This window comes from Mesocricetus auratus, unplaced genomic scaffold (genome assembly GCF_017639785.1).
Source record: "Mesocricetus auratus isolate SY011 unplaced genomic scaffold, BCM_Maur_2.0 contig_11162_pilon_obj, whole genome shotgun sequence".
Taxonomy (NCBI): domain Eukaryota; kingdom Metazoa; phylum Chordata; class Mammalia; order Rodentia; family Cricetidae; genus Mesocricetus; species Mesocricetus auratus.
This window is the reverse complement of record NW_024431453.1, coordinates 1-11,700: the sequence shown is the minus strand read 5'-3', so window position 1 is coordinate 11,700 and position 11,700 is coordinate 1. Positions and strand designations below refer to the sequence as shown.

General features: G+C 50.0%; 1 protein-coding gene across 1 annotated transcript; it reads right to left on the bottom strand.

The window, feature by feature from the left end:
- Window positions 1-5,422: 5,422 nt before the first annotated feature.
- On the bottom strand, window positions 5,423-10,676 carry LOC121138213. Its single transcript, XM_040740982.1, is given in 3 exon segments — window positions 5,423-8,987; window positions 8,989-10,067; window positions 10,149-10,676. Coding segments are annotated over 3 exon segments (5,172 nt in total).
- Window positions 10,677-11,700: the final 1,024 nt, after the last annotated feature.

Genomic DNA, 11,700 nt, shown 5'->3' with positions numbered 1-11,700 from the left:
TTGGAAAAACTGCATATCAGTAAACTCAAAGGACTTGTGTACATATGAGATTGCAGGTGCAAACACAACAGAGATATCACAATGCTTGAACAGATTGTTGACACTTGTCAAATGTTTTTCCCTGAAGAATCTTGTGTAACTAAATGTGTGCTCATTGCAGATCTTAAAAAGTCCTTTATACCAAGATTTCCTTCAATATTAAAATTTTCAGGATCTCCCAGACTATTGAGTTATGCAGAGTGAATAGCTTTACCACACTGCATACAATTATAGGGTTTCTCTACTGTATGATTCCTTACCAAGACTTTACTCATTGGTTTTATTTACAGGGCCAGTCTCTGTTATGTGTTCTTTTATGATATTGAAGACTCCTGACATGTGAATAGGCTTTCCTGCATTGACTACATACATAGGATTTCTCTCTAGTGTGTGTTCTTTTATGGTATTGAAGATTCCTGACATGTGAATATGCCTTACCGCAATGATTACATACATAGGGTGTCTCTCCATTATTTTCACAAGATTCACACCATATTGTAGTACTGCCTTCAAAGGGAACCCCAGAAATGATTTCTAACATCATGGCAAAGAGAGTTATTCAAAATAAAACAAAATAATTTCCATTATATGTGTGATTCTGTAATATAATTACAGGTTTTAGACCATGACAGTTATGTGGAGACCATAAGTCATCTTCATGGCATCTACTTTTGACCTCTGACTATTGAAACCCATAAAATTCTACATTCCTGCCGAGCGTTGGTGGTGCAACCTTTAATCCCAGCATTTGGGAGGCAGAGTCAGGGGGATCTCTGGGAGTTCGAGACCAGCCTGGTCTACAGAGCAAGACCCAGGACAACTCCAAAACAATACAGGGAAAGCCTGTACCCCCCAAAAAACAAAAAATTATTTTCCTGGGGAATCTCATTGTGGGAAAAGACTTGAGTCTTCCAAATGAGAATGACTCTATTGGAGAAACATTTACTTTTATGTGACTAAATTATATGATAAAAAGTAACTGAGAATGTGGGGGTGTTTTAGAGTAGTGAAAATGCATTATTTGCTTCATTAGATTATTTAGATTTGCATATATTTTCCTTCTATCTCAGCCTGTTAGAATCCCAGTGATGGAGTAGTCACTGCATGTTTTCTTTACAGTTCCAAATTAGTCAACATGAATGAATATGTTTTAAATTTTTATTAATTTTGTAATTTTACATTTTGTGTTATTATTCTTCTCTTCTTTTTAAGAATATCATTACTGTGACTCCCTGTCTGACCTAGAATTCACACTATAGAATATGCTTTCCTAGGATATCAGAGAGATATGTCCATCTAGAGTGCCTGCATTATAGATGGGCATGTCACTAAATAAGTTGGTTCATTTAATTGGCTTCCTGAGGGTGAGTTACTGAGCCTGGATGGTTAGGGCAGCCAGGACACAGGCTCTGGTACAAACTCCAGTAACAGAAGAAGGTGCCCATCATAGGCAGACTTTCTGCCTTAAAGTCCACTGGCTTCCAACTCTGAGAAATACTATTTTTCCACATAAATGAGTCTGCTATAACTCATCAAAGGACCTGGGAAGAGTTTTGGACTTATCTGCAGATGGTGAAACCCAGGCTCATTGAGATAAGTCAATTTTAAGTCTACCACAACTCCTCATGTTACTCATCCCATCATTCTAATGCCTCAATAAATGGAGATGGCTTCATCTTCACTTACAAAGTAGAGGAAGGAATTTCATGGTTTCAAAGTCATCAAGATGAAAATGGTCAGTAGAGTATGGTGGGAGGACCACAGACCAAAGGGAGACAGTGACTGGTTCAGGACAGTGTCTACAATGTTCCCTGAAGCTCCAGTACTTCAGGGCTATGGCACCACCAATTGGTAGCTCAGGTATTTACCACCCCATCTTTCCTATTTTTTCATAAATTTTATTTAAATTAGAAACAATCTTATTTTACACACCAATACCAGTTCTCTCTCACTCCCATCCTCACATAACCCACATCAACCCCACATACAATCACCCATCCACTCCCCCAAGGAGTGTGAGTCTTCCCTGAGGGATGACCAAAATCTATCAGGTGATTTGGAGCAGGGCAGCGGTCCTTCACCATATAGCCAGGCAAAAAGAGTATCACTCCATGGGGAATGAGTTCCCAAATTCCTTTCATGCACTAGGGATAAATACTGGTTTCACTCCCAGAGGCCCCATAGACTGCCCAGGCCTCCTAACTTATACCCACATTCAGGGGGTCTGGATCAGTCCTATGTTGGTTTCCCAGCAGTCAGAGTGGTGTCCATGAGCTCCCCCTTATTCAGGTCAGCTGTTTCTGTGGTTTTCCCCAGCCTGGTCTGATCCCTTTGCTCAACACTCCTCCCTCTCTGTGACTGGATTCCAGGAGTTCAGCTCAGTGCTTAGCTGTGGGTGTCTGCTTCTGCTTCCATCACCTACTGGATGAAGGCTATTGGGTGGCATTTAACTGTAATCATCAATCTCATTATCAGGGAGGGACATTTAAGGTAGCCTCTCCACTATTGCTTAGAATCTTAGTTGGAGTCATTTGTAGATCTCTGGACATTTCTCTAGTGCCAGATTTCTCCTGAAACCTATAATGGCTCCCTCTGTTATGGTCTCTCTTTTATTGCTCTCCTTCTCTATTCTTCCCCTGACTCAATCTTCCTGGTTCCTCATGCCCTCCCTCCCTCCTTTTCTCCCCTTCTCTATCTCAAAATTCCCTCTCCTGCTCCCCCCATGCTTCCAATCACTTTCCCATTCTCTGGGGGACAATGCCTGGCTTTTTAATTGTTGAGTCTGAACTGAGGTGACTCTGGGTAGGGCCTACCCTTGGCAATCTGAGGGCTGGGATTGGATCAGTGCTAATGAAAGACCCCAGAGGAGTGCTTTCTCTTCAGGGAGACCCTTCCCAAGGATCAGCTGAGACCACGGATTGGATGCAAACTGCAAGAGGCTTTATTGCTCACACACGGGTACCCTGGCGTCTTGGTCTCTCCGGAACCAAGCGCGCCGAGCAAGAAAATGGGGCCCTTTTTATAGCAACAAGCGTGGTACAGAAGCGAGGTGCACGGTTACAGAGTCCCTATTGGTTAGTTTAAAAGAGGCAAGGGGTGAGCTTTAGAACAGCCGACTCGGGTACAAGGAAGTCAGATAAGGCTGACTAGGCTCAATCTAGGATACACAGTGGTCGGGACATTCTCGGAGCTACCCGCCATCATCACCAGGTGGCCAACCATAGATATCCTGTTTGGTAATTACCCTGGCACCAGGGCCCCTGACCTGAGTCCGAACTCCCTCAGCACCAGGTGGCCAACTACAGATATCCTGTTTGGTAATCACTCTGGCGCCAGGGTCCTTAGCCTGAATCTGAACTCATGGTTACTTTTTTAGACAGATGTTTCTTGCAGTTGGGGTCTTTCATTCCCCCATTTCTTTTGAGACTGAATGGAATCTTTCATTCATAGGAATTAACTATTTCAGGGTCCAGCTGTTTGAGCTGTTGGTACTGCTGTGTCAGGACCATAGCATGAATCACCAAAAACCTATCTTTTACAAACTGGATTAAGCGATTGAGGATGTAGGGGCCCAAAATTAAAATAATAAGGAGGACCAATAAGTGTCCTGTAAGGGCAGATAGAAGAGTCGTGGACCAAGGGGACTTGTTAAACCATCCTTCAAACCAGCCCTGCTGAGCGTCTAGGACTCTCTGCCTCTGGTCTAATCTCTGTCTCAATTTTGCCATGTTGTCTCTTACGAGCCCAGTATGGTCGGTGTAGAAACAGCACTCTTCTTTTAAGGCAACACATAACCCTCCTTCCTTGAGAAAAAGCAGGTCTAAACCCCTTCTATTTTGTAACACTACCTCGGAGAGAGATTTGAGTGATTTTTCGAGGGCCGTGACTGATTCTTCAAGAATCCTTATATCCGACTGCATGGCCATTTGCAGTTGGTGGTACTGATTGGTTACTGAGAGAGCCTTGGCCCCGGTGCCTATACCGGCAGCTATTCCCCCGATCCCCAGCAATAGGGCCAGTGTTACTGACACCAGCTCCCTCTTAATCCGTATCTGTGGCCTGTCCTCAAACTGACTAACAAAATACTTGGAGGTGTGGTACGTAATCCTAGGCCATAGCTGGATCAGGACACAATAATCTTGGGACATGTTCATAACAGTGGCGGAAACACAGGGGGTGAGGCCAGTACTGCAAGCCCAATAGGTGCTATTGGGGGCGGACAGATACTACGTCCCCGGTTCAAGGGTTCGGGTGGAATTGCAGAGGGGGGTGTGAGAGGCAGGGACCTTCCCGATGCATGTACCTTGTCCTGATACCTCAGTCAGGGTCAATTGGTGTGAGGACCCTGAGGCACATGAGGATGGTGGTGAGGTATGATTAGAATAGTTTCCCACCACCGCAGTGCCCTCATAATAAGGGGGGCTTGACACTAAGCAGAGCCAGCAATCTTGGGTTCTGTCGGGTTGTGTCTCGTTAAGGGCTAGGTAGGCTCCCTGGATTAAGTCTACAAGCCGGTCCCCAGTGCCAGAGGTAGCAGGTTCTGTGGAGTTAGGGGAGGCCAGGCCTGTGCTACCCATGAAGGGGGGGGTCGGCTGCGGGGCAGATTGGTCAGAGGGGTGTCTCTGGTCAGTCAGCACTGGATTCAGTCCAATAGGTACCGGATTGGTTTGGACGCTCAAGCGGATCTTAAAGTTTAAGCCGTTGTCTTTTCCATCCATGTACCACCTTAGTCCCCAAGTCCTTCCCGTCAGCCATTGGATATAGTCCGTTTTACCCTTTTGAGTGAAAATGATCTTCAGGGGATGACAGGTGGCTGTGTCGCAGGACCAGGAGCCCCATTTCCCATCCTTCCCGTCATTGCAGCCAAATGCTCCTAAGGGGGGGCGTGAAAAATTGCGGCTCACCGTGATCCAGTCCCAGGAGGAACTGGGTTTCCAATAGGCATCCCCTGTGATCTCGCAACCCCATGAGGCGCAGAAATATGCCTCATACCCTCCACATTTTAAGGCTTTAGATTGTCCTTCCCGGGGGCAGACATAGAAATCCATTTGTGCTAGGTGACACCTGGCTCTCGGGCTGCTACAACCTATTGGCCAGGTCGGGGTCCCAAGCCCATATAGATTCATTTCCACCACTGTTAAAGGAGTGAACATGTCTTTTTGGAGCTCATTGGCACCGTACGTGGGGATGTCCCAGGTATCCAGTCCCACGGCCATCTGGCAAAAATCGGGAGTGAGAGCGGGCCACCAGGTACCAGGCGTGTGATAGCCCGAAAGTGACCAGACAACCTCCCCCTGGGAGAGCACTTGCCAGGTTAATTGCTGGGGGGTGTGAGGACTTCCGTCGATAGGGGAAAGGGAAAGCATCAAGCATAAGGTGGTGATCAAACAACTCGGGAGAGTCTTATCTTTAGAGGATTTTGAGTGCGTTGGGCTTTCCATATTGGCTGTGAGTCTCCGGGCTGGGCTGGTTTCACGTGACTGGCGTGGATCCAGGCAGCAATCCCGTCCACCTTGACCATGGTTGGGGTTGTGAGCAAGACCAAATAGGGCGCTTTCCAGCGGGGCTCCAGGTTCTTAGCCTGATGTCGTCTGACCCAAACAGCGTCTCCTATCTGGTACTGGTGAGGCACGAGTGGGTGGTCCCTCTGGTCTCGATATGCCTGGGCGAGGGGTCTCCACACTTCCCGCTGGACCAGTTGGAGGGCCTGCAGGTGGGCTTGTAAAGAAGGAGTGGTGGCATAGTCAGAAACATCTGGGCTGAGGAAATGGACAATGGGCACCGGGACCCCGAACAAGACCTCAAACGGGGTCAGCCCATGGGGGCCCGGCGTGTTCCTGGCCCTAAACAGGGCAAGTGGTAGTAAGAGGACCCAGTCTTTAGTGCCAGTTGCAAGCGTTAATTTGGTCAAAGTCTCCTTGATCATTCTATTCATTCTCTCTACCTGTCCTGAACTTTGGGGTCTATAGGCACAATGTAATTTCCAATCAATCCCCAATAAGGTGGCCACAGACTGACTTATCTGGGAGACGAAAGCAGGACCGTTATCTGACCCTATTACCTGTGGCATCCCGTATCGGGGAAAGATCTCCTCCAGCAGCTTTTTAGCCACCACGGCAGCAGTCTCATGCTTCGTAGGGAACGCTTCTGGCCACCCTGAAAATATATATATAAAGACCAGTAGGTATTTATATCCATACTTCCCGGGTTTTATCTCGGTGAAGTCCACTTCCCAGTGGGTGCCGGGACGATGACCCTGGGTTCTCGTCCCGGGAGACAATTTGATTTTGGAGGCATTAACTCGGGCACATGCATCACAGTGCTCGGTTATCTCCTTAAGGATTTTGTCCTTTTGGAGGAAAAGGTAGATCTCCTCCTCCCACTCCAACAGTTTCTTCATCTTCTGATAACTGAGGTGGGTGAACTGATGCAAGTGGGAGACTAAGTAGCAGACTTCCTTTACGGGTATCACTATCTTCCCTTGGTGAGTCCATCTCCCAGTCTCGGGGTCTTCCTGAGCTCCCATTTCACGTAGGCTGTGGATCTCCTCTTCTGTGTATGTCCAGCTGGGGTTTTCATGGTTATGGCCCGGTGTAGAGCATGTCATCATTTCTTCAGCTTGTTCCACCTTGTTAGCTGCCGCCTTGGCGGCCCAATCAACCATCCTATTGCCCCTAGCGACCAACGAGTCCCCTTTTTGATGTCCAGGGCAATGGACAATGCTAAGGGCCTGCCGCAAGTGTATGGCCTGCAATAGGGCCAATATTTCGGCTTTGTTTTTAATGTCTTTACCCTCCGAGGTAAGTAAGCCCCTCCTCCTGTAAATTTCCCCGTGGATGTGAGCCGTGGCGAAGGCATACCTGCTGTCAGTGTACACAGTGAGTCTCTATCCTTTGGCCAATTGTAAGGCTTGTGTTAGGGCTATGAGTTCAGCCTTTTGAGCGGAGATTCCTGCTGGCAGGGCTTGGGACCATACCACCTGGTCTTCCGTAGTTACTGCGGCTCCTGCTCGGTGTTCCCCGTTCTCCAGGAAACTGCTTCCCTCTGTGAAACATACATGGTCAGGATCAGGGAGCGGTAGATCTGACAGGTCTGGACGGGTCCCATGGACCTCGGCCAAGATCTGCAGGCAGTCATGAGGTTCATGTGCATCTGGGAGGGGCAGGAGGGTAGCAGGGTTTAAAGCTACCGGAGCTCTGTACCGGATCCGATCAGAGTTCAATAACAGGGTTTGGTAGTGGGTCATCCTGACATTGGTGAGCCACCTGTCCGGAGGCTGCCGGATTATGGCCTCTACAGCATGCAGGGCCAGGATAGTGAGTGGCTGCCCCATTGTCAATTTGCTGGAGTCCTTGACCAAGACGGCTATCGCCGCTACCATGCGGAGGCACGGTGGCCACCCTGCAGCAACCGGGTCAAGTTTTTTGGATAGGTAGGCTACTGGCCTCCTCCATGGTCCTAGTCTTTGAGTCAATACTCCCTTCGCAAAGCCCTGTTTCTCGTCCACATACAGTTCGAAGGGCCTGAGCAGGTCGGGTAGTCCTAGCGCTGGGGAGCTCAAAAGGGCCTGTTTGATATCTGCAAAGGCTTGTTGTTGATCCTCTCCCCATTTAAACGGTACCCCCATCCGGGTTAAGGGGTACAGGGGGGCAGCTAGTTCAGCAACCCCTGGGATCCAGAGACGACAAAAGCCCGCGGTTCCCAAGAATTCCCTTAATTGCCTGGGGGTCCTGGGAGCGGGGATGCTCAAAATAGTCTGTTTCCGGGCCTCAGTTAGCCATCTCTGTCCCTGTTATATTTCATAGCCCAGGTAGGTTACCTGTTCCCTGCAGAGTTGGGCCTTCTTGGCTGAGGCTCGGTATCCCATGCTCCCCAGTGCCTGAAGCAGGGCTCCCGTCCCATGGCGGCAGTCTTCCTTTGAAGTAGCTGCCAAGAGGAGATCATCCACATATTGGAGCAGGACCAGGGAGGGGTGCTGGATGTGGAAGTCAGCCAAGTCGCGGTGCAGGGCCTCGTCAAAGAGTGTGGGGCTGTTCTTGAATCCTTGTGGGAGCGGCGTCCATGTTAGCTGTCCCGAAATCCCCCGGGCTGGGTCTTTCCATTCAAAGGCGAACAGTAATTGGCTGGTGGGGTGGAGTCTCAAGCAGAAGAAAGCGTCTTTGAGATCCAGGACTGTATACCAAGTGTGGGTGGGCGGCAACCCACTAAGGAGGTTATAGGGATTTGGCACTGTAGGGTGTAGATCCTCGACCCTTTTATTAACCTCCCGGAGGTCTTGGACCAGCCGGTAGTCTCCTGTTCCCAGCTTCTTAACTGGCAATAAGGGGGTGTTCCACGGAGATTTACAGGGGACCAGGATCCCTTGTTCTAAGAGTCTATTTATGTGGGGTGTGATGCCCTCCCTAGCTTCCTTAGACATTGGATATTGCTTGATGGCAACCGGCAGGGCGCCTGCTTTTAAGGAGACAATTATGGGGGGCTGGTTTTCAGCAAGGCCCATTCCCCTGGTTTCTGCCCGTGCCTGAGGGTAGCGTTGCAACCAGGTTTCCAAGTCCGAAGGGGCAGTTTTAGCTTGCTCATGTAACCTATATTCATCCTCTATGGACAGAGTCATCACGTGTAAAGGCCGCCCCACTGAATCAGTCACATTAATTCCAGCCTTTTCAAAATGTATCTGAGCCTTTAGTTTGGTTAAGAGATCTCTCCCTAGCAGGGGATAGGGGCAATCCGGAACGTGGAGGAAGGAGTGAGTTACCTTACCAGTGGCCAACTGCACCTGTCGGTTGGTAGTCCAGTGGTAACTCTTTCCTCCTGTGGCTCCTTGGACCCAGGCTGTGCGGCTACTCAGCGTCCTGGGGGATCTTGTCAGGACGGAGTGTTGTGCCCCTGTATCTACTAGGAAGGTTACTGGTTGCCCCCCTACTTGTAGGGTTAACCTTGGCTCAGGGGGGCTCCTGGCCTTGACCCCCCTAATCCTCTAAATTTAGGAGAGATGCCGGGGGTTGGGGTTTGGCGTGCCGGTTTCGATTTTGCTTTCTTGGGCATTCACGTGCCCAATGTCCTTTTTCCTTGCAATAGGCGCATTGATCCTTCTCCAGTCTAGGTCCTCTTCGTTCTCCCCCCTGTCTATCCTGCCTTGGTCTTTGTCCTGACACTATTGTGGCCATCAGCCTTGTCAGTTCCCTATGCCGCTTCCTGTCCCTCGTATTTTCTCTCTCTTCCATCTCCTTCTGAAGTCTTTCCTCCCTTTCCATGTTTTCCCTTCTCCAGCGCTCCTCTCTTTCCTCTGGACTTTCTCTCTTATTGAAAACTTTCTCTGCCTCTTTTAACAAATCTGACACTGTCTGTCCTTGTAAATTATCCAGTCGCTGTAATTTATTTCGGATGTCTGGAGCCGACTGCCAAATGAAGGCCATGGCGAGGCCCGTAGCCTGCCCCGGATCCTCGGGATCGTACGGGATATACATACGATAGGCCTCTTTCAACCATTCGAGAAAGGCTGCCGGTGTCTCCTCTAATTTCTGCAACACCTGCTTTACCTGGGCCAAATTAGTGGGGCGCCTAGCGGCGCCCCGGAGACCCGCTATAAGCAACTGGCGATAAAGACGCAGATGGGTCCTACCTGCATCGGTGGTGAAGTCCCAATTGGGTCTAGTCAAGGGAAAAGCAGCGTCAATCTCGTTAGGGAGTTGGGTCAGCTGGCCATCTGCTCCCCTCACATTCTTACGAGCCTCGAGGAGGACTCGCTGCTTCTCTTCAGTGGTGACGAGTACCTGCAGGAGCTGCTGGCAATCATCCCAAATGGGCTGATGTGTCACGAAAACTGATTCTAAAAGAGAGGTTAACTGTGAGGGGTCCTTAGAAAAATGAGGATTGTTATTTTTCCAGTTATACAGATCGGAAGCAGAGAATGGCCAGTACTGGGGTTGGCCGTCTGGCCCTGTCCGCAGTGACAGGGCGGTGGAATCGGCGGGGGCTTGTTCTCTTCTTCCTCTCAGGCGGCCAGCGACGGGTGACGAAGCGGTCCTCTAGGGAGGTCGAGCCGCCGCCGGTTGCCTGGCTGGCTTGGCTTCCGCCTCGTCCGGTTGTTGTGCTGCCGCTAGTGGTGCCTCCTGGTATGGAGGTGGACCCTCCGCCAGAAGGTCCATAAGCGGGTCATCTCCATCTGGAAGAACTTTCGGTTTAGACTTCTCGGGTGAGGGGCGCACGAGGGCAGGGTACAGATTGGAGCGGGAAGCGGCAGGGGTCGGGAGTGGGTTTAAGGGAGGGGGAAGAGAAGGTGCGGAAGGTTTAGGGGGTCGGGAGTGGGAGGAGGAAAGGGGGGTCATTCCGGGGAGGAATGGCTTGACCCATGCGGGTGGTTTCTGGACTAAAGCCTCCCAGGTGATGATGTAATCCACCTGGTCAGGGTGTCCGTGTGGTCCAGGATCCATGATTTTTCCTTTTACAAGACTAATAATGTTAGGACTGAAGGTACCATCTCGTGGCCATCCGACATCAAGGGTGGGCCATTCGGAGGCGCAGAAGGTGACCCATTTTCTCTTATGCACATCGGCCGATTGATTATGTGCGTATTCCTGTACTTTCTTCCAATGATCCAAGGTTAGAGAAAGAGGGGTGGTAACCGACTGTCCCATTTTTTCTAAACTAAGAACAACACAAACTCCTACCACGAATAGAAAACACAGAGACAGACAACAAATTTTTGCAGCGCTGCTTCGGCGAAAAACCGAAAGTGATCTTTCTGAAGGGAGAGGGGCCCTCCTCTCGCCTTCCCAGAGCAGGACAAAAAATCCTTCTCCCTGAGGGGAGGTCCCGAACAGGGCAGGAAACTGCCCAAACATAAACCTGCGATGTCAGTCGTGGAATCTGTCACGGCGCAGTATCCCCTGGGACGTCTCCCAGCGCCGCGGCCGGGAGTTCTGAACCCGTCGGTTCCTCCTCGGCGCACCAGCAACCGATGTACACAGCTGAGTACTACAGACGCGGGCACAAACACAACGTAGAACAACAACAGACATACAGTGGATCCACACAAGGCTTACCTCCCAACTGTGGGTCGGTGGTCCCTGGGTGGGGGTCTCTAATCCCGGATGAGCCCCCAAATGAAAGACCCCAGAGGAGTGCTTTCTCTTCAGGGAGACCCTTCCCAAGGATCAGCCGAGACCACGGATTGGATGCAAACTACAAGAGGCTTTATTGCTCACACACGGGTACCCGGGCGTCTTGGTCTCTTGGGAACCAAGCGCGCCGAGCAAGAAAACGGGGCCCTTTTTTAGCAACAAGCGTGGTACAGAAGCGAGGTGCACGGTTACAGAGTCCCTATTGGTTAGTTTAAACGAGGCAAGGGTTGAGCTTTAGAACAGCCGACTCGGGTACAAGGAAGTCAGATAAGGCTGACTAGGCTCAATCTAGGATACACAGTGGTCGGGACATTCTCGGAGCTACCCGCCCTCATCACCAGGTGGCCAACCATAGATATCCTGTTTGGTAATTACCCTGGCGCCAGGGCCCCTGACCTGAGTCCGAACTCCCTCAGCACCAGGTGGCCAACTACAGATATCCTGTTTGGTAATCACTCTGGCGCCAGGGCCCTTAGCCTGAATCTGAACTCATGGTTACTTTTTTAGACAGATGTTTCTTGCAGTTGGGGTCTTTCAC